The sequence below is a fragment of the Podarcis pityusensis genome (assembly GCF_964106645.2).
Source record: "Podarcis pityusensis genome assembly, chromosome: 3".
Classification (NCBI taxonomy): domain Eukaryota; kingdom Metazoa; phylum Chordata; class Lepidosauria; order Squamata; family Lacertidae; genus Podarcis; species Podarcis pityusensis.
In genome coordinates, this window is record NC_138026.1 from 45752434 (window position 1) to 45773051 (window position 20618).

The 20618-nt window shown below is 39.8% G+C and overlaps 1 protein-coding gene across 2 annotated transcripts in view; it reads right to left on the minus strand.

The window, feature by feature from the left end:
* The window catches only part of MMS22L (MMS22 like, DNA repair protein), a 73682-nt gene that overhangs the window by 6898 nt on the left and 46166 nt on the right, over window positions 1-20618 (minus strand). For both annotated transcript variants that reach the window (XM_080997529.1, XM_080997530.1), the window contains 8 exons: window positions 15761-15948; window positions 13172-13322; window positions 9845-9987; window positions 9096-9238; window positions 8779-8938; window positions 5298-5467; window positions 1423-1637; window positions 285-451 (listed from right to left, as the gene is read on the minus strand). In XM_080997529.1, the coding sequence (XP_080853655.1) occupies window positions 285-451; window positions 1423-1637; window positions 5298-5467; window positions 8779-8938; window positions 9096-9238; window positions 9845-9987; window positions 13172-13322; window positions 15761-15948 (1337 nt within the window). The remainder of the gene's footprint in view (window positions 1-284; window positions 452-1422; window positions 1638-5297; window positions 5468-8778; window positions 8939-9095; window positions 9239-9844; window positions 9988-13171; window positions 13323-15760; window positions 15949-20618) is intronic.

Sequence of the window (20618 nt, forward strand, 5' to 3'; positions counted from 1 at the left end):
GCCCCAAATGGAAAGAAATGCAGTTCAAATATAAAATTCTAAGGCAAGAACAAAACTTGCATGAAACCCAGTCCTTCAACACACAAAAATGCACTCCTGGTTATTCCCCCCACTCCGGTCTTAATTTCTGCAGTGCAGTTTAATAGAAGGGGAGTCTGAAGTCCTTGACCATCTTCCTCAAAATATCCAGAGATCTACCAGGAGATCCCTATGTACGTTCTACCTATTCCTGCTCTAAAGTATTTTTTATTTTTTTAAAAAACCCCGTAAGTTCACAAGCTCACCTTGTGGTTCATTAACCAGCACAAGGCATTTCAACACAGAAGGGAGCAGCAGCTGCACGTCACACATTTCAATGCTCTTGGTCCTCCGAAATGCTTCACTAATGAAAGCGAGAACTGAAGCCAGGCGAGGAGGAGGGGCATGACCTTTGAAAGACAGGTAACTTTCACTGGAAGGAAATCAGAAAGGGCCCAAAAGTGAATCAGCAGTGCCTATCTCATGTTCATTTGGATAAATAACAATATGGCAATTTATTCACATTTGCTTATTATTCAAACAAATCCACATGCCTCTATTTCACCTTCCACTCAAATACTTTTATAACTACGCGTTTTTTGATGAGGTCACCTCACCCTGCAGATACTATCCTATCGGGAGGTCGATTCTGCACAAAGCTGGAATCAGGCCTTCAGTGTGGCACTTCCCACTGCATATCAGATAGGAGCCTTCTAAAGCTGTTGCTCTTTCAACAAGCCTTCTAAAAATCTTCATCCCAACTGGTACCTATCTTGGAGTTGATTTTATGTAAGCACTGTTGCAATAAACTGTTGTTAATATTTATAAGTGTTTTTTAAATTCTCTGTGCATATATGTGCATGTATACACACACATACACACAAACATGTATATCCCACTGAGTGATATATAACCAAGGAACTCAAGGTGGCATATGTGGAACTCTCTACTTTTATCGTCACAACAGCCGTATCAGGTAGGCTGGCTGAGAGGCATGTGAAGCCCAAGTTCACTTAGTGAGCTTCATGACTGAATTTGAAGCCTAGTTTCCCAGGTCCTAGGCCAGCACTCTAACCACTACAACACACTGCCGCTCGATAGATAGAACTGTTTATATATAAGTAACTGTTTTATATAAGTTATATTTGTAAATCACTCCTGGATGCCTCATGAGAAGTGAGTCATAAATAAATAAACAAACAATCATTTATGTGCAGTTTTCCTTTTAATAAAAAATAATAATAACATTAGTACTTTTCTAGTGTATAACAAAATTGGCATGTCCCTGAGTGGTTTCCTAACTTTCACAACTTATTCTATAGGAATACAAGCTTCCCCCGAAACTCTTTACCTGGAGAGAATGGTAATGTCAAATACATCATATCCCCTTTTCCTGGGCATTACCTGATGACTTGCATAGTGGTCTTACGGAGATGCAAGACTCCTGGGATGGTGGTGGTGCTGCTCATGGCCAGCAAAACAGGGTGTTGCTGTCCAGCTCGAGGAGCGGAAGGTGAGGAAGAGAGGAAGCGCCCAAAATACTGCTGAATTGCATTTCCTAGCAACTGATTCAAATAGGCCCCTTGAGTCTGAGACTGGCAGCATATAAAGGACAAGCCCTACGAAATGGGGTGGGGGTGGGGGTGGAGAGACACAACATGAGGAATTCACCATTATCCACCTTGTACCTAAAACAATTCCCATTGCCAAAAAGTCTGAATGACCAAGCAAAACTGAATGTTGCTGGCTACATAACGGGGGAGCCTGGCTTATATCGCCTGAAAACACTACAGGGACTGTCATCAATTTCTAATGCACATAAAGAGGTTTTGGAGTTTTAAAAAAGACGGTATAGGAATTTTTGGGTGTGTTTTGTTTTGTTTTTTTTAAAAAAACAACCTTGTGAAACTAAAGGTAGAAACACTGGAGAAGTTCCTTCAAATGATCCTAAAAATGTGGTATCAAATGCACAGCAGCATAATGAAGGTTTGAAGTAACCTGTGGGATTTGATATTTTTGTAATGTCTGAAAGGGAATGCACACCTGCAACTACAAGAAAGACACAAGAATCAGAAACACGCCCCAAAAAACAACCCACACAAAAACAAAATACTTCAAGAGATGAACGGCATGCTGGGGGGAGGGAGAGGAGGGGGACCTTTCATGGGGCAAAAATTCTCTTGGGTATCATTGTGGCTCTATAAGTGTCGTTTTTCATATATATATATATATATATATATATATATATATATATATATATAAATTATACAAGAACAAATGAGCCCTATATTCTAAACAAAATGTTTGATTAACCTGGAGGTAGGCTGTATGAATTGTGTATTGATTTGTAATGATTTGTTGGGTCTCTGGACCGTAATAAAGATTGATTGATTGATTGATTGATTGATTGACATTATACTGTATTGCTTACAGATATTATTTTTATAATATTTATCTTTCACTTTTAATGTTTACTTTTCAATATACTCAAAAACTATTTGATTTCAGGAACTGTAGCTTAGACTTAAAAAACCTGGAGTGGTATTTTGCACGTAGAATTGAGCTTTACTTTATCTCACCTATACGGCTCATCTGTTTCATACCTGGGTTATTATTTTTGGACTTTTTTCTTATTTTACAAGAATCTTTGGTGGGTTTTTATCCGAGCTAAGAGTTAAGATGGGTTTCTGTCCATGACTTTTTGTATGCTCTGTGTATTCTCCCTCACTCCCCCCCCCCCCGCCCTCAATCTGTATAAGCAGATTTCTTTGAGAGTGCTTCCAGAGATTGACAGGAACGGAGGTAAATCACGAGTCTCCTGTCACAAGGGTTATTATCAAAGAATTCACAAAGACTCTTACTTGGGATTCACACTAGCAAAATGGTCAAGCATCAGTAACAATAGAAAAATATATCATGGCAGGTTCATGGGAATAGAAAAATGGGTGAAATGTTTTCTTTAATTCAATGGAGAATCAGTAATCCGTGCCAATATTGTTTGCATGTTTGCACTGTCCCACCAAATATGAAAACACAAAACTGAGTTTTGTTAGAGAATGCAGTTAGCACGATGGGGTTGGTGTACCATAAACATGCCATCAGCGTTAGCAGCCATTGTTCATTCTACTTGGAATGCTGAGACCGCCAGTAATAGGTTTGAAAATCTTCAGCCCAGAGGATAATTTTTAATTTTTTTGTCAATCACCTGTCTGATGAGTTAATAATCTGTGTGTGCTTAGGGTAAGAAAATCTGCCCAAGAATTTTATCTTGGAATTAATACTTCAAGTGTAGATATGCATTGAAGGAATAACTAACCAGGATTTGTTAGCTAGTAGCTACAACAGGCAGGCTTGAGTAAACCTGCAGTGAGTGACAATAGTATCCAGGCAATCATACTACTGATGTGCAACAAATGCACCAAAATTGATACATGTGGGCAAGGCAGGCTAGTTAAAGTCTATGGCCTTACTTGCAAGACCATATTTTGGCACAAGATTGTAGCCCTGGCATGGGCAATGCTCATTTCCATTATGGCACAATCAAATTATAAACCCAAGATGTGAAGGCAGGGGAATTTAGAATCCCTTGTCCTTTGAGTTACCTCTAATATTCTTTTCCCGGGGAGCCATCAAAAGGACTCCTATGAGCCACAATTTGGGAATCACAAGGCCTTCAAAGAACTCCAAGACTTCTATCAAAACTTCTAAGGTGGTAAGATATTGTCTCTTAAATCAAAACTGGTTTATCCCATGAACAGAATTTGTTATGGTATGATTCATATTTTTTCTGTGTTCAGAATGCTACTTGGGTTGAAGTACCTACATGCTACCTTCACAGATTGGCACCTGCTTTTGGTATCATAGGGAAGTACTCTAGGCTACTGGGGCCATAGCAATACAGATATCCAGGGTGGAATCTACATACTGATGTTTTAATGTATTTTTAATCTTTTGTTGGAAGCTGCCCAGAGTGGGTGGGGTATAAATAATAAATGAGTGGGGTATAAAATAATAATAATAATAATAATAATAATAATAATAATAATAATAATAATACTTCTGTTCTGGAAATGCTTTTTTTCAAGGTGTTTTTAAAAATACATTGAATTTTCTATAAGCCTCACCATCTCCATCTAGTGTCAAATTGCATATTGCACTTAAAACACACTTAAAACATTTTATTTGCAGCTGTATAGTTGAGACCCAGCACTTCTCCACAATGAGAACTTTATATATATGAAGTTTTTGCCGCATTGTCTGATTTACAAGACCCTTGTTATGTACCTTAAAAACTGGAAAAAAATGAATTCTGGCCAAGGGGTTTATTTACAAAATAGCACTCACATGTTTTTCTTTAAAAACCTATAAACAAAAGTTCAAAGATTATGCAGTAGACTATCTAATTGATGAAAACTTTTAGACTGAGGATTTTAACAGTGGTTTCTTTTTCCTTGTTTAAATTCTGTGCTTTCTTTTATGTAACTGTTTTAATCGTTTTATTTTTCTATAAAGGGTATACAGTAAAAAATAAAATAAAATCTAACAACAACAGTTTCTCTCATTGTGTGGAGAAATCATTTGATCTCAATTATTTTCTTAAGCAAAGTTCCAAAACCATTTAAATAGCAGTCAGCCCTACTATATCAGTGAATGACTATTTAGGTAGTAAGTTTCTTCAGGACTGTTGTCTTAGCTTGTAAAACCTTTCAGGGAAGGATATGTATCTCTGTTAGATGTTTGAACAACCACCAACGTCCATGAAGCTGTGTCCCATTAGCAGGACTTTTAAGATCAACTGTTCAACAATATGTAAAAGGTAAAAAAAGGTAAAGGACCCCTGGACGGTTAAGTCCAGTCAAAGGCGACTATGGGGTTGTGGCACTCATCTCGCTTCAGGCCGAGGAAGCCGGCATTTGTCCACAGACAGCTTTCCGGGTCATGTGGCCAGCAGGACTAAACCACTTCTGGTGCAACGGAACACCATGACGGAAACCAGAGCGCACGGAAATGCCTTTTAGCTTCCCGCCTGTTTATCTACTTGCACTGGTGTGCTAGGTTGGCAGAGGCTGGGACAGAGGAACGGGCGCTCACCCTGTTGCACGGATTCGAACTGCTGACCTTCTGATTGACAAGGCCAAGAGGCTCAGTGGTTTAGACCACAGCGTCACCTGCACGGTGTATGTAAAAACAACAAGCCTCCGTTGCCAGCCATTAGTTTTCCATATCTATCTATCTATCTATCTATCTATCATCTATCTATCTAACACAGACATACACACCTGAAGAAACAGAGGAAGATTCTCCCGAATGGCAGACAACATCGCTGCAGGCAGCTCTTTGTCTTGCTGGAGCACAGCATGTGGCAAGAGCAAGCAATCTATTATGCGGAACAAGAGCTGTTGTGCTTTGGAAGTAGCCAGTATGGGTGCCCAAGACTTCACAAGGCATCCTATTGAATAAAAACCCGAAAGACAAAACTGGTAAGAAGAAGAGGGAAGGCATAAACAGGCTTTCTGCTAGGTTGCATTTCCCTTGGTTGTAGCTATAGCAACCAAGTGTCACATTTTCACATAACCCACTTTAGTCAACCTGGGAATAGTGAATGTCCATTCATAGCAAAATGAGTCACAAACTTTGGGCTAATAATGTGTGATTTTTTTTAAAAAAACAACAACCTGTGATTGGATCTCACAACTTAAAAGCGGCACTGTGTTTCCCCTCTCGTGCCTCTATTCATCAAAAGACGTATCAATAAAAATTAAGTGGCATAGGGTGCCAGTACTTTCCCCAGGACTGCTGCCTTGATTCAAATCAGAGTTCAGCTGCTTTGAAAATCTTTATTGTTGTCTTTCAAGCTGCTAGGCTGAGTTGCAGTATTATTCTATATCCGTTTCTTTAAGTTTCAAAGGACTGTCTACATATTATGTGGCTTACTAGTGCTATGTCATTGCTACACCCTCTTCCACCTACAACTATGTCTACACATGCTGGAAAACAGGGCTCCGACACACGCATAACATAAACAAGGAAAAGATTGAGACATTTGCTGTACTGCAATTGTTAATATGCAAGCAACACAGCACTTAGAACCACAGAATTCTACAGCCAACCCTTTGTAGTTAATCCACATGAGAAAGAATGCTAGCTTATGGCACTTTCCTCCTGCATACAAACTACCTGTACTTATGTATATATGCTATATCAAGGCTGGGGAAGCTGACCTTCCAAAGATCGCTATAATACAACTCTCATCACCCCTGACCATTGTTTAATGTCAGATGTAGTTGATGGGCTTTGGAGCCCAACAACACCTGGAGGGCCACAGCTAAACCACCTTATATAAAACATTTGTCTATAGCAGGGATGGGGAACCTTTGTTCTTCGACTCCAATCCCACTGAAATCAATCTGACTTAAGTTAGTTGCCATGAAGTTCCATTTCATGGTTTTCAGCTGGACTTTGTTACAGCTTCACCTTTGCTGGATTGATATCAAAGGTTCTAACCGGGAGTATCATACAGAAATAAATTAGAATGCCCGCTTAGTTTTGCATATATTGTTTTCAAGCTATGCACTGTAATCAATGAAATAGGAACTACTTTTTAAAAGAAAAAAACACAGGGAGGATGTATGTAACTGAAACCAATACAGATAATGGAAGAGAATGAAAATAAGCTTTTACAGACGTTATTAATATGCAAAAGTCAACCTGTCATCCCTGAAAATAAAGGCAACTACACTAATTTTGTGGAGTGGAACATAATACAGAAAGAGAGCAGACACTTAACAACAGCTCCAGCGGTGCTAATCTATTTTTTTTCTAACTATTCCGTAGGAACATCTGAAATAAAACTGCTCTCTTTGACCCAGACTACTATGTCCAATGGTCCTTAACACTGTAATTTACTCTAAGCTATTTCAAAGCTGAAAGACACAATTGTCTGGCAGCATATGCATAAATATCTGAAAGAGAATTCTTCTTGTTTTGGTTATTAATTTTCCTTGGGTGGAATCAATCAAGGCTAAAAAAACAACAACATTGAAAAATAAGTTTAAAAAACAACAATTTATACGACTTACCTTGAAGATTCAGGAACAACTATTATTATCATTACTGTTGTTGTTATTAATTATATTTACATAGCAACACTGGAGATCACTATTATATATAAGAGCAGGCTCAATGTCTCTTTAGGTATCAAGCGTTCTGTCCATCTACTTTTCCTTGATTCAAAACATTCACTCCTCCAGAATCATGTAAGAGCCAAAAACAGTGAGCCTCTAAATATTTTGCTTTTGCCCTTCCTCTGAAGCAACCTCACACAAGTGCACAGCTATATGGGATTTAGTCTATGTGTTTGGGTTGTCCTCTATAATGAGCTCTCAATATATGTGGGGGTTATGTTCCGGGGACAGCACATAAAGCCGAAGTCATGTATAGTCAAAACACACACTCTCTCTGCACCTCCAAATGCTCTCCCAAGGTGAGTGCAATGGCCGGTGGATTGCTGGTGCTTCCCACCCCAGAAGCCAGCCCCCCCCCCATTTTTATTTTTCCCAGCCAAGCACTTAAAGCTGAATTTGCGCAAGTTGCAAGCTGACTGTACCATCTTCAATCTCAACTAGAATAGCAGAGAAGCAGTTGCCTGTAGAGGCTCAGGTGACCTTAATGAGGGCACTGCTCATGTGCAGAGCTTTCCCCAGCCTTCCTGACGAACAAGCCATGTAAGCAAGTCTCACTGGTCTAATTCCAAACTTGCCCTTCCACAAACATAAGGGCTCCTTTTCATCCACAGAAGGAACCTGGTTCCAGAGGAAGCTTCTGATGGGCTGAGCAGGGAAAGGAGAGCGACATTTTCCATTTTTAACAGTTCTTATATTCCACTCATAACCTTGTAAATGTGTTGTTACGTTTCTCAACCACTGTCTGCCCTAGAAAGTGCACAGGAATGCTGTCCGTGCGTTAGGGTCTTCACTGTGCACATGGAAGCATGACAATGGACATGTCTGAATGAATGTGAGAAAGAGGAAGAGGAGGGGAAGGCCACCACCTTTGCCATATTTTTCAGTCATTCTGGGGCAAAGCATTAGGGTAAGCAGAAATTGCTTCTAGCGGCAAATTTTTAACCCCCTCTCTCTCTCTCTCTCACACACACACACTCAATTAACTACTACATTTTCACACTAGGGAATCTGCCACCCAGGATCAGTTTCTTGATTAGACAGTGGTTCTCAAAGGATGTGGCAAGAGAGGATGGCAAGTGTGGCAGCAAGAGTCAAGGACAATTTAAACATTTCAACATTTCAGTGTAGTATAGTTATCAACACCCCCCCCCATGGGAATGCTTCATGTTCTTATGTAGCTGCATTGTTTTATACTTTCTGGATGTCCCACGATCATATGATAAAGTAATTGTGGTCTATGTTGTAAATCAAGCACTGCTAGGAGTTATTTCTTTTCGTTTTCCAACCTATTTCTTATTAATAAAAAAAGATGTGTGCCGTCAGCTAATTTTTATTCTGAAAGTGTGGCCCAGAGAAAAATGTTTGAGAACCACTGACCTAGAGAAAGGAAGACAATGTTTCAAATGTCAGTAGAAACAGTCCACATGACACTCAATGCCCTGGAATGCCTTGTAAGGCAGAACTGTTTTTCTTCTCAATTTTTGTTTCCATATCAAACAATTGGGAGGTGTTTTTTTTTTAAAAAAAATCATCCCTTTGCATAATTTTATATAGTAAAGGAATATGTGATATTTACCTATAATCCTGTAGGTGAGATGCAATCCTTCCGCAGGTCCTTTCTTTGTCAAGTAGGGTTTTACATATTTTAATACATCACCAAGGTATTCCAGTGCCTTTGCCACCATGGCTGATTTTTCAGCTAGTGTCTGAAGTCCACTGTAATTTTTACCAACAGCCTGAGACAATGAAAACAGGTGTGCAAAAATAATTAGTATAAGATGATGAGTATTGGCCAATATTTCACTGAAATAAAACAAATGTTTCTTCAAATGTGGGCCCAAACATTGCATTTTCAGAATCCTCCAAAACTGGGATTTTTAGGAAATACTGTACCTTAACAAACTGAAAAACAGCATCATTAGGGTCTTGTTTGGAGAGTGAATCATCAACATGAGCCTTTGCAAAGATATCTCTAACTTCTGGAAGTTTTAATATCAATCTTGTGAGCTCGGTCAGTTGTTCCATATAAGCCTTATCTATTGGTTATCATGAGAACATGAAAAAATAATTGGCATGGATCGACAGCAAATTCAAGCAGCACAGCTTTGGATTCAACTCTAAATTTCCCCTCCCACCCTTGAGCTAATCAGCACTTGCGACTATGATTACAAAGTTGGAGAATCAATTTTCAGTACTCAACAGCAAACAAAACAAGAAAGGCAAAATAGTCTCTACTGCAGGGGTAGCCAATGTGCCCTCTAGATGTTATTGGACTACAACTGCCATCATCTCTGACCACTGATCATACTGGCTGGAGCTGATGGGAGCTGAAGTCCAGCATCATCTGGAAGGCACTGCATTGACAACCACTGTGTCTGGTGGGTTACAGTAAACAACAATTTGCATTATATTCCCAATTCCTGACTTTAGGCCATGCTTTCTACTTATGTAACTTGAGCACTAATTGTTTTTCCAGAACAATTCTTCAAATATGTGAAGGGCTGTCACATGGAGATCGAGCAAGCTTGTTTTCTGCTGCTCCAAGGGGTAGCACCCGAACTTACAAGAAATGAGATTCTGACTAAACATTGGGAATAACACAGATATTCTGAAACACTTGTATATTAAAGAAGCATACTTACCAGCTGTTCGCTCAGCATCTGTCCTGATCAAAGTATCAGGAGGCTGATCGATAAACATTTGCAAAACGCATCGAAACCAAGACTGTACCAACAAGGGTTGGTAGGACATATGACCCATTCTAGTAAGAGCCTCAGACAATTCACTGCAGGAAAGAAGAATCAGTAAGAAAAAAATAAGTAGGCAAATAGATAGGAAAGCCACCCTTTGTCCTCTTTTTTTGTACCTTCCCCCCTGTGTTTTCATATGTAACCCTCTGCCATTGCTTTTCACCAGGGGATACTCTGTGAGCACTGTGACACAAAATATCATGCCCTTTCCCTGTAGTAGTACGAGAAATGAAGCTGCAACAAATTCTAGAATGATAGTATTCTGGAGTTGGAAGGGACCCCAGGGTCATCTAGTCCAATCCCCTGAAATGCAGGAATCTCAACAAAAGTATCCATGAGAGATGACCATCCAACCTCTGCTTAAAAACCTCCAAGGAAGGAGAGTCTGCCACATTCCAAGGAGGTCTGCTCCACTGTCAAACAGCTGTTACTGTCAGAAAGTTCTTCCCGATGTTTAGTCAGAATGTCCTTTCTTGTAACTGGAAGCCATTGGTTTAGGGTCCAAGCCTCCAGAGCTAAGGAAAAACAAGCTTGTTCCATCTTCCACATGGCAGCCCTTTAGATATTTGAAGATGGCTATCATATCTCCTCTCAGTCTCCTCTTTTCCAGGCCAAATGTATCTACTTCCCTCAACTGTTCCTCATAAGGCTTGGTTTCCAGATCCTTTATCATCTTGGTTGCCCTCCTCTGCATGCATTCCAGTTTGTCAATATCCTTCTTAAATTGTGGTGCCTAGAACTGGACAAAGTACGCTAGGTCTGACCAAGGCAGAATAGAGTGGGACTATTACTTCCCATCATTGGGACCCTAGACCTCCATTGATGCAGCCTAGAATTGTACAGTGGTGCCCCGCAAGACGAATGCCTCGCAAGACGGAAAACTCGCAAGACGAAAGGGTTTTGCGTTTTTTGAGTCGTTCCGCAAGACGAATTTCCCTATGGGCTTGCTTCGCAAGACTAAACATCTTGCGAGTTCTTGCGAGTTTGTTTCCTTTTTCTTAAAGCCGCTAAGCCGTTAATAGCCGCTAAGCCGCTAAACCGCTAATAGCCGCTAAGCCGCTAATAGCCGTGCTTCGCAAGACGAAAAAACCGCAAGACAAAGAGACTCGCGGAACAGATTAATTTCGTCTTGCGAGGCACCACTGTATTAGCATTTCTTCCTGCTCTATTAGCATTTCTTTCTGCTGCACCACACTGTTGACTTGTGTTAAGCTTGTGGTCTATCAAGACCCCTAGATTCTGTTCACATGTACTACCAGTACATCTGTAAGCTCCTTTACTACCCTTTGGTGCTGGAGATTTGATTCATTTAAGTAGCTAGTTCCCTTACCACCTCTTTCCCTATCTTGGGCTGCAGCTCCCTCCTTGCATCACTTATTCTGTTTGGCAGTGTTTTCCTTTTGAGTGACGACAGAGGCAAAGTATGTGTTCAGCAGTTCCATCTTCTCTCTTTCCCCCAATAGCATTCCTCTGTCTTTTCCACGTGGAGGACTTACTACTTGCTTGATCTTCCTCTTGCTTTGAACAAGCCTTTATTATTATTTTTAACCTCTGTTGAAAGCAAGAGCTCGTCCTGAGCTTTGGCTCACCTGACCTTCTCCCTGAAACAGTTGGGAACTTGTGTATACTCTTCCTTCATGACTGGAAGTGTCTGGCTACATAAGGGTGGGTCCCTTCCCTGTTACCCCACCTGGTCCCTCTCTGGGATCTGACTCTGTGCTTATAGCCTCCTCTCTGGTCAACTCTCAGATTTCCTGGGGACCAGATGAGGCCCATCTCAACTGGGCTTCACCTATTCCACTGCTGTGCCTACTTATGGTCTTCTTGTCGACTCTGCTGCCAAAAATTGTGGTGTTTCTTTTGGGGAGGCGGAAAGCAGTTGCTTGGGCTGGGCTGTATCAGACCCCTGAAATGAGGGCTAGATATTCCTACTTTAGAGACATAATTGTGTTGGAAAACAAATGTGAACAATATTTCTGATATAACTGAAAGACCTGAAACTTTGTAAATAATAGGGCAATTCGCACTAGCTGCCTCTGAGTTAGAACAGAGGGCATATTCTGAATATAAAGGCATGACACATTACTTTGAATATATCAAATGGATCTCAAAACCAGGAAAAAAAATCTTGCATGCACATGTACAAAGGAAACTGAGACAGGCCACTGACTCATCTAATTCAGTACAGTTTGCGCTGACTGGTAACGGCTCTCCAGTTTTTCAACCATATTTCTTGTTTTTACCAGGAGGCAAGATATTGAACCAGGAGCTTTGTATTAGCTACCATCCTCTCCCTTTTAAATCATACAAGCTATCGTTACAATTTATGTCATTAAGGCTCAAGGTAAAACTCCCATTGATTTTAATGCTCTGGACATCTTCCTACATGTAAGCTCTGTGCCTTCTCCCACATATTTTGTTAAATCACTTATAAAGGCTGAGAAGTGGAAGGGGTCCTGTGGGTTGTTTAGTTTAACCTGCCACCCTGAGGCAATATAGTCTAAATTTAAAGTGTGGCTGATGGATGCTTGTCTAGCTTGTTCTTAGTTTATGCCATTTTGAAAAATGTGCTATGAAATTCCTCGGTGGTGCAGCAAATTCCCAGAATTGTGTGCCAAGTGTTACATACAGTTGAATTCATAACATCAGGTGAACTACCCTGAATTAGATGCCTGCATCTTACAGATGATTCCCCAAATGGTTTGTACAATGGCAGGTGCTATGAGATTCCAGTTGTCAATAAATAACAGTTGTCAGAACAACAAATGGAAGCAACGTGGCTCTGTAGAAATATTTATACTTTTATTGTACTTTTGACTAAGAGACTAGGGCCCAAAGAACCTTAGTCCAAAGCCAAAGGGGACTTTCACTTCCTGAAAAGCAGGTCATCTATGTATACTGGCAAATGGAGAATTTCAAAAGTAATTTGTGATATGGCACAGGATGGAGTTGGGTGTAAAAAAAAAAAAAAAGGTCAAAAATTCCTCTAGACTAGTGCAAACACTTTATATCAACCCAAGGAAGTCTTTGCCAGCCAAAGCTCTCATGTTTATGACTATTTCTTTACAAATTACTTAGTTGCACTTCCAACAAACAACTCATAGGCATTGTACAGTAAATTCTGAAGGCCACTGAAACAAAAACCAGTAAACGAAGGAATAAAACATATGACTAGAAAGCATTTGCTCTCACTTCACCAAGTAAGTTTACATCACTCACCTGTTTTGTATTAGGTGGCTTAGATACCTTGAAACCAGCCGAGGGCAAACCATATCATCCCACCCAAACAACTGCATCATTGATAAAACTGGTTGAGGCTGAAGATCTGATGTACATGTGCTGGGCAAATCCAAAGCCATTAAAGTAAAACCTATTTTTAAAATGAAGGAAGGAAAGAAAATTGGGAAAAAAGCAGGGTAAAAGCATGCATTTTGTGTATTTCTGTAGCTCTTTTCCATAAAAAGGGCACCCCCTCCCAAAAAAACACACTAGTGAAATGCATCTGGGGACTCTGGAGAGTTCCAGCTGGGGAAAGGAAAAAAGAGAAGAGAGATGGAACTCCTCTTCCCTGCCAGACATTTGTCTGCTCAAAATCTGTTTCCCCCCCAGTGCTGTTTTTCCACCTGCAGGGGCAATTACATACAAAAGGGGAAAGAATCATAAATAGCATTTTTTGTCTTCAAGAATTCTGAAGTTTGGAAACTAGTTTCTCATCTGATAAGGAATTCCTATCACCTTAATGCTACATTTTGTTAGAAAGTGGAAACTCGTACACTTTTCGTGAGCAGAATGACCGCTATTGTGAGTTCAAATGTATTCTTTAAAAAACAACAGGCTCAATATGTTGGTTTCTATTTCCCTCACTGAGCAGCAACTGCAGTCACAAGACATTGTTTTGCATTCCACAGTCCAAGTTACTGTTGGATTCCCATGGGAATGGGAGACTGGATGTGACGTACACTGGTTTCCTGTTTTTCACTGTTTCTCTTGGTGTTCTTTGTTTCTGAGAGGAGTTGCTTCTCTGCTCTCACAGAGGCAAGATGCATGTTTGTATTCTCTCAGCATAGAGTGGAAATAAAGTTAAGAATGTGGCACATACTGCTTATCCTTCTGCTGTGTGGACTACTCTGTTTGGGCTCAAGATAAGACGAGCCTGTATCAGCTTCAGATGGGCCGAAGCTGGTCAAAATCTCACACAATATGCATACCCTTAGGCTGCATTCCTAACAGCACTTACCTAGGAGTAAGCCCCACTGAATTCAATAGGACTTACTTCTGAGTAGGTATAGTTGTGATTGTGCTGTCAGTACTATAGAAATGCTTTCAATCAGGGCTCCAGGAACATCTACTGGGGTCCCACACATTTTTACAACCTTGCACCACAGAACTTTAATTCTCCCCTCTTCTTCCCCAGTCACTCACTGCCACCTATTACCATATTTTTAAAATGTGTTTGTGTGAGGCAGCAAAAGAGTATGTGTTGGAGTTCAGCAGAGTATCACAATATGTTATAGATATCATGAAAGATGTTCCTCAGCTAAAAAAAAAGGGGGGGGGGAGTTGATAACACTGTGCTACTATATCATCTTATATTTACTCATTATATTTTCTTATCATAGTTTGTAGCTCACTTTCCCTTTCATTCTTCTAAACTGTTGAATTACACACATCACTATATCCCCAGTGCTAATTTTCACACAGCGAGGTTAATCCAATGGGATGTTTCTTTTTTTAACAAATATCTAAAGAAAACCAGAATGGACTTTTTGACAGGATACAAAGTTTCTGCCTTAGCATGATTTCCTTAATACATTTGGCAAGTGGCAGAGCATTTCCTTTCTACAACATTCTTTTCTATTACTATTATATCTTAATTATTGCAAAGCTGCTGAAGTTCAAGGGTCTTTCTTTATTTCCATTATTGACCGCGTCTTTGAGAGCTCATAAAATTCAGTTCTTAATTCATGTTGGGCTAAAATACATTTAAATTCAAATCTGCCTTTTCCAAATATTATTTAAATGGATTCAGTGTGCCATTATAGCTAGGCACAAGCCTTGTCAAATTGAAATATGCAGTATTACGATATAGAAATTTCATGGAAGAAATGATATTGTATCAAAATACAAAAGAACCAGATCAGCTGGGCACAGCTCCACTAAAGTCAAGGATCGGCACTATTACAGTTTACTCTCAATATGCTATTCCATCTGCTAGGATTTCGAGTAGCATTCCTACAGAGTAAGACATCAGAAAAGGTGGTGGTGTTTTGTTTTTAAATCAGGACGTCACACCATGTGCTTAAATGTTGTCTGATATATGCTCAGAAAGCCATTTGCGAAATGAATATTATTATAATCTGGGAGAAACATTGGGGAGAAAGGAATTTCGAGAAGCAGAAGAGCTATGAACAAACTCATTTAAGCTCTGAAAATATGCATCACATTTGATATGATGAAGCATTTAGCAGCATCAACCATTAACCTTGCAGAAAATTATAGCTCATATTTCAAATGTAACAAATGATAGCAGAGGAAAAGTGATACTCCAGTTGTGGATATAGAGACTCCATATTAATAAGATGAGTATTCCAGAGTATTCTAATAATGTGTTGGTTTCTCTCTCTCTCTCTCTCTCTCTCTCTCTGTGTGTGTGTGTGTGTGTGTGTGTACAGCCAGCCACCCATGTAAAAATGCTGAACATCCCTATAGAAGTTCCATTATTTGCTGACAAATTAACTAACAGCTTCTAAAGTAAGTACAAGACGGTACCAAGGATGTAGAGGAGGGTAGCCAAACTGCTGTACAGACCTGCAGCTGTATCTGCAAGCTGAGAGCAAGGAGTCTGCAGCATTCTCTGGCTCTTCAAGAAGGGAAAGAAATTTCTCCAGAGAGCTCTGGCAACAGCAAGGTGGTGCTCTTTCGCCACCAACGACAACGGAGCATTTGGGCCTGTATTCCCTGAAGGCAGTCCCTGGTTTAAGTGTTTGTGCACAGTCCTAGGGAGAAACACAAATAATATTAACATTCTATGTACTGGTGGTGGTGCAGAAACACACCTGAATTCCTTAGAGGTATTACTGTACAGACAGTATTTGCACTGTACAAAATGCAAGTACTGAAACATCATTTTCTATAATTAAAACCTTGATCCAAAGACATTTCTGCATACCACCTATCTGATGGATAAATGATGGCATATTAAGCACCATAAAGTTAATGTTAATTACTGATGTCAACCATTAATTACGTACCTCTTAATGTGTCAGACCCAAATGAGAAACAGGCAGGCTCCAAAATGAATGCATGCATTTATCAACTGACAAGTCGGTCTGCTTACAATCCAAAGCCAGATCTTCTACTATTAGTTAATTTGGTATGGAAGGGTACAGGAATTGGAACTGGCACAGAAACAGTTATAATTTTAGGTAATGCATTTCCCCTTGAAGTTTTATTTATGAAGCCTCAGCACACACACAAAAGAAAAAACACAAAAATGAAGATTTAACAGTTTTTAGATACATTGTGCGGTTTGGTTTTGAATCAATGCCCCTAGTTTTACTAGTGGAATAAGGACAGGAGTTACCACTATACACAACGTCAGTCTTTTCCAGAGACAATGTGGCATGAATTCAATAGCACACTCAATTTTCTTTGATTCTGTTAGTACCATTCCTACTACTTAATCTAATTTGGAAGTTGTGACTTTCTAAAGGTTCAATAGAGAAGTGTCTGCAGGGAATCAATGTTCTCAGAGAAATGGGTGGAAGGAGGGGCAGGAAGCATTAATAAATTTGTCTGGCAGACTAGGATATGAGGCAATACTGTTCTTAGATGATCAACTAAATAACATGCTTATTAAAAACAATCTGTAGCAACGCACTATCATTCCTGCTCCTATTTATCTCCTGGTCAACTCAGCTGAGATTGTAGATTAAGACACAGGCAACATTACTACATTTGCTTTATTAAATTCTATAAAAAGCTGTCAAAGTATTTATTAGACAATGGCATATATCAAGGACAGTCAGATATCTCATAAAACTAATGTTGCTGGCAGACCATAATCAGGGCTGAAATAGAAAGGGGCTTTTACATTTGTGAACTGCATTCCAGGCTTGACTATTCATTTTTTATTTTTTTGTGAAAATTAAACAACTCAAAAAGTAAAAAATTAAACCAGCTCAAACATTTTAAAAAACAAATATTTTCTACCTCACTGTTCATTCTTGTGTTGATTTTCTTGGAAGGACAAAGAAAATTGTGATAAATTTATGGGAACAATGTTGACATGGCCAACTATTTTTAGCTTGCATGGTTACTAATCCAGGGATCATTTATGGAGTGAGTGTGAAAAAGAGAAGAAAGCAACTCTATCATATTTTCCCTTCTTCATCATCTGTCACGGAGTGTGCTAGTCAGTAACCATATAGTTCAAAGCTGGAGTTACCTGCTCGCACTGGTATGCTTCCAAAATGCTAGGTTGGCAGGAGCTGGGACAAAGCAATGGGAGCTGTTGCCATTCAAATTCTCCTCTCAATTAGAACTTTAAAATTAAATAGCAATAACACTGCTCCTGTTCCACTATTACAAAAGCTGAAACCCTTTCAAGTATTTAACGTCATAAATCAGTTCAGCATTTTTCAGAAGTTTATTTACTTAGCAGTAAAGGGCTCTTCGTCTAATTGCGGCCTCTTGTGCTGCAGTGGATACCATTCTGCTTGGCAGGGGGTTGGACTCGATGGCCCTTGGGGTCTCTTCCAACTCTATGATTCTATGATTCTAAGATCTTCCAATTTTGAAACGTCCCCGCGCACAAACAAAACTAACATGCAGCTTTTTTATCTTTTTGATGTTTCCTTCTCTCATTCGTCAGTATTTTGTCATAATAAAAGCTTACTGAACTGTAGACGTTGTGAATTAAAGGGACATGATTATGATACTTAATATGGTTTCATTCAAAAGATGCATACATCACCCAAACCAAATATATTGACTGTTGTCAACGCTCAGCTCAAACAGTATTCTGAACTGCCTGAATACAGATTTATTGAAAGGCTTGGTTATTTTGTCATCTCTGACTGCAGGATATATCCACATATCAGTACAAAATTCAAAAGATTTGAAGCAAAAGGGATACTCCAAATTTAAACAGCATATCCGCAAGTCTAGAATTAGATCCAAATGTCACATCCATGTTTATAAAATTTTAAATATTAGTCTAATAAATTAAACTCTGCATTAAGCACATATATTTTAAACTATGTATAATACGTGCATTTTTAATATTTTTAATATAGTCAAGCCTAGAAGGGACATAAGCTATAGTACAAAGTATATGATAAATATGTACACATTAAAACTTTGACAGAAAATGTACAATGATTAGTGAACACTGATTTACAATCCAAGTAACCAGTTGACTACATGCACACTAGATTACACTAGTGCATGGTTTCTCCATATTTATTGAATCTGACGGTGGGTGGGGGGTGGGGGAGAAAGGCAAAGTAATGAAATCAGTATAGCCTCTCTGGGTTGGGTTTAGAAGGCCTTCTGAAAAGTTGGTATTGGGGGACTCAGAAGCTTAGGCTGTATACACACACTTGTTTACTCTGCAGCCTGTGCTGTCCCCATTACTGGTTTGGGAAGTGGTGAAGACATGACATTAGCATAGGCGTGCACACCAGGTGTGCACACACGGTGTGCCCAGGTACACTGTAATGTTATACTGAGCGGCATCCCGGCTCCTTCAGGTGCCACTCCACTCAGATGTTGGGAACACAGAGAGACGCAGGTAGAATAAAAAGGCTGGAATGGATCTGTAGCTTCTATATCAAATATTGAGGATGAACTTTCCTTCTACAGAGGTACCTCCGCTTATGTATCCCTCCGGTTACGAAAACTTCAGGATGCGTAAGCGGCAAACCCGGAAGTATTTTTCAGGGTTTTTGCTGCGTGTGCATGCGCAGAAGCTCTCAACCGCCACATGTGCATGTGCAAAAGCGGTCTCTCCAGTTGCGAAAACCTCAGGATCAGGCCGGACCTCCGGAATAGATCCTGTCCACAACCAGAGGTACCAATGTACTAATGAGAGGTTGCTTTCAAAAAATGAAACAAGTGTTAAGCAGAGAGTGGTATGTTGGTTTGTAAGGGCAAGATCCAGCTAAGTTTAAGACCCATGGGAAACCGCTGCTTAACAGAGAATTCCTATACAGTGGTATCTCTAGTTACGAATTTAATTCATTCTGGAGGTCCGTTCTTAACCTGAAACTGTTCTTAACCTGAAGCACCACTTTAGCTAATGGGGCCTCCCGCTGCCACTGCCGCCGCCGCACGATTTCTGTTCTCATCCTGAAGCAAAGTTCTTAACCCAAGGTACTATTTCTGGGTTACCGGAGTCTGCAACCTGAAGCGTCTGTAACCCAAGGTACCACTGTCCAGATCTGCTCATAAGTAGCCCTTGAAAGATGATAAAGTAGCAAGTGAAATATTTAATGCTCTTGAAGGAATCTATGTATAGTAGTAGGGAAAATGTTTTGTTCATGTAACCTATCTTCCTTTTTAGCAAAAGCTTTTTCATTAGACACCAGCCATTCACTTTTCAGATTGTTCTCTACAGCAAGTGATAGACAACAGAGCTAATTTTCTGTCATTCAGAGACAACGGTAGGCTTGCTAAACCTATAGCAGCAGCTCTGAGACACCATGAACTGATAGTTTATGAGATCAAAGCCACCATCAACAATGTGAACTCTGCCTCGTCACATTAACAGGAAACTGTTTTACGAGTTCCACCACTGGGCATCAATTTAACAAGTTCCAACACCAGCTAAGCTGTAAAACTGAATGTAATTCATTTAGTGACCCGCGCATGGGGGGAAGCAATATGTAGGTGAAAACGTCTCACAGTGACAAAAAATGCTTTGATTTGCACCATTCATGTGACTGAACAAAGAACTTAAACACTCACTGCCAATAGCTTTTATTGCCAAATGCACTAAACATTCATTATTATACGAGCGGAACCCACTGCTTTAGAGACCTGTTTGATAAAATAGAAGCGATAGAATAAATATTACATTTTTATCATGAACCCAACTTGTCCATTAGGTTTAAATTATGGACTCGCTTCATGTTTAGAATGATCATCATTTTTAGCAGAATCCATTTCACTCTGCTTTCTCATATCTTTCAAAACGTACACATGGGAATTTTACACACATGGGTATGAGACAGATAACCTGCTTTTCCCATCTGATATCTTATCAAAAATATTACCTGTGCCTTCCACTATTATCTACCCCACTGGAGCAGAATGGAGGGAGCTAAACCAACACCAACTAAATAAATCCAGCTGGCCTTATTTAGGGACATTGTATACAATTAGCAGAATTAGAAGTTGTGAAAATTTTCTTAGGCTGTACTATACTCAGCTACAGGTGGCATCGAAATGTTGCATGTTTGGATGCTTCCCATGGAGGGAAAATGAAAAGACCATCTTGCTTATTAAAACAGTCTGTGAGGCCAGGTTGCCTACGTCTAACACTGTCCGTTTCTATGGGAAGGTGTGATCAAACATTTGATTCCCTCAATTGGAGCCAGAAGTAGCAGCTTTAGTTCTGCCACTTGATTCTACTGACCAGGATGGCCCAATACATTTCACTACC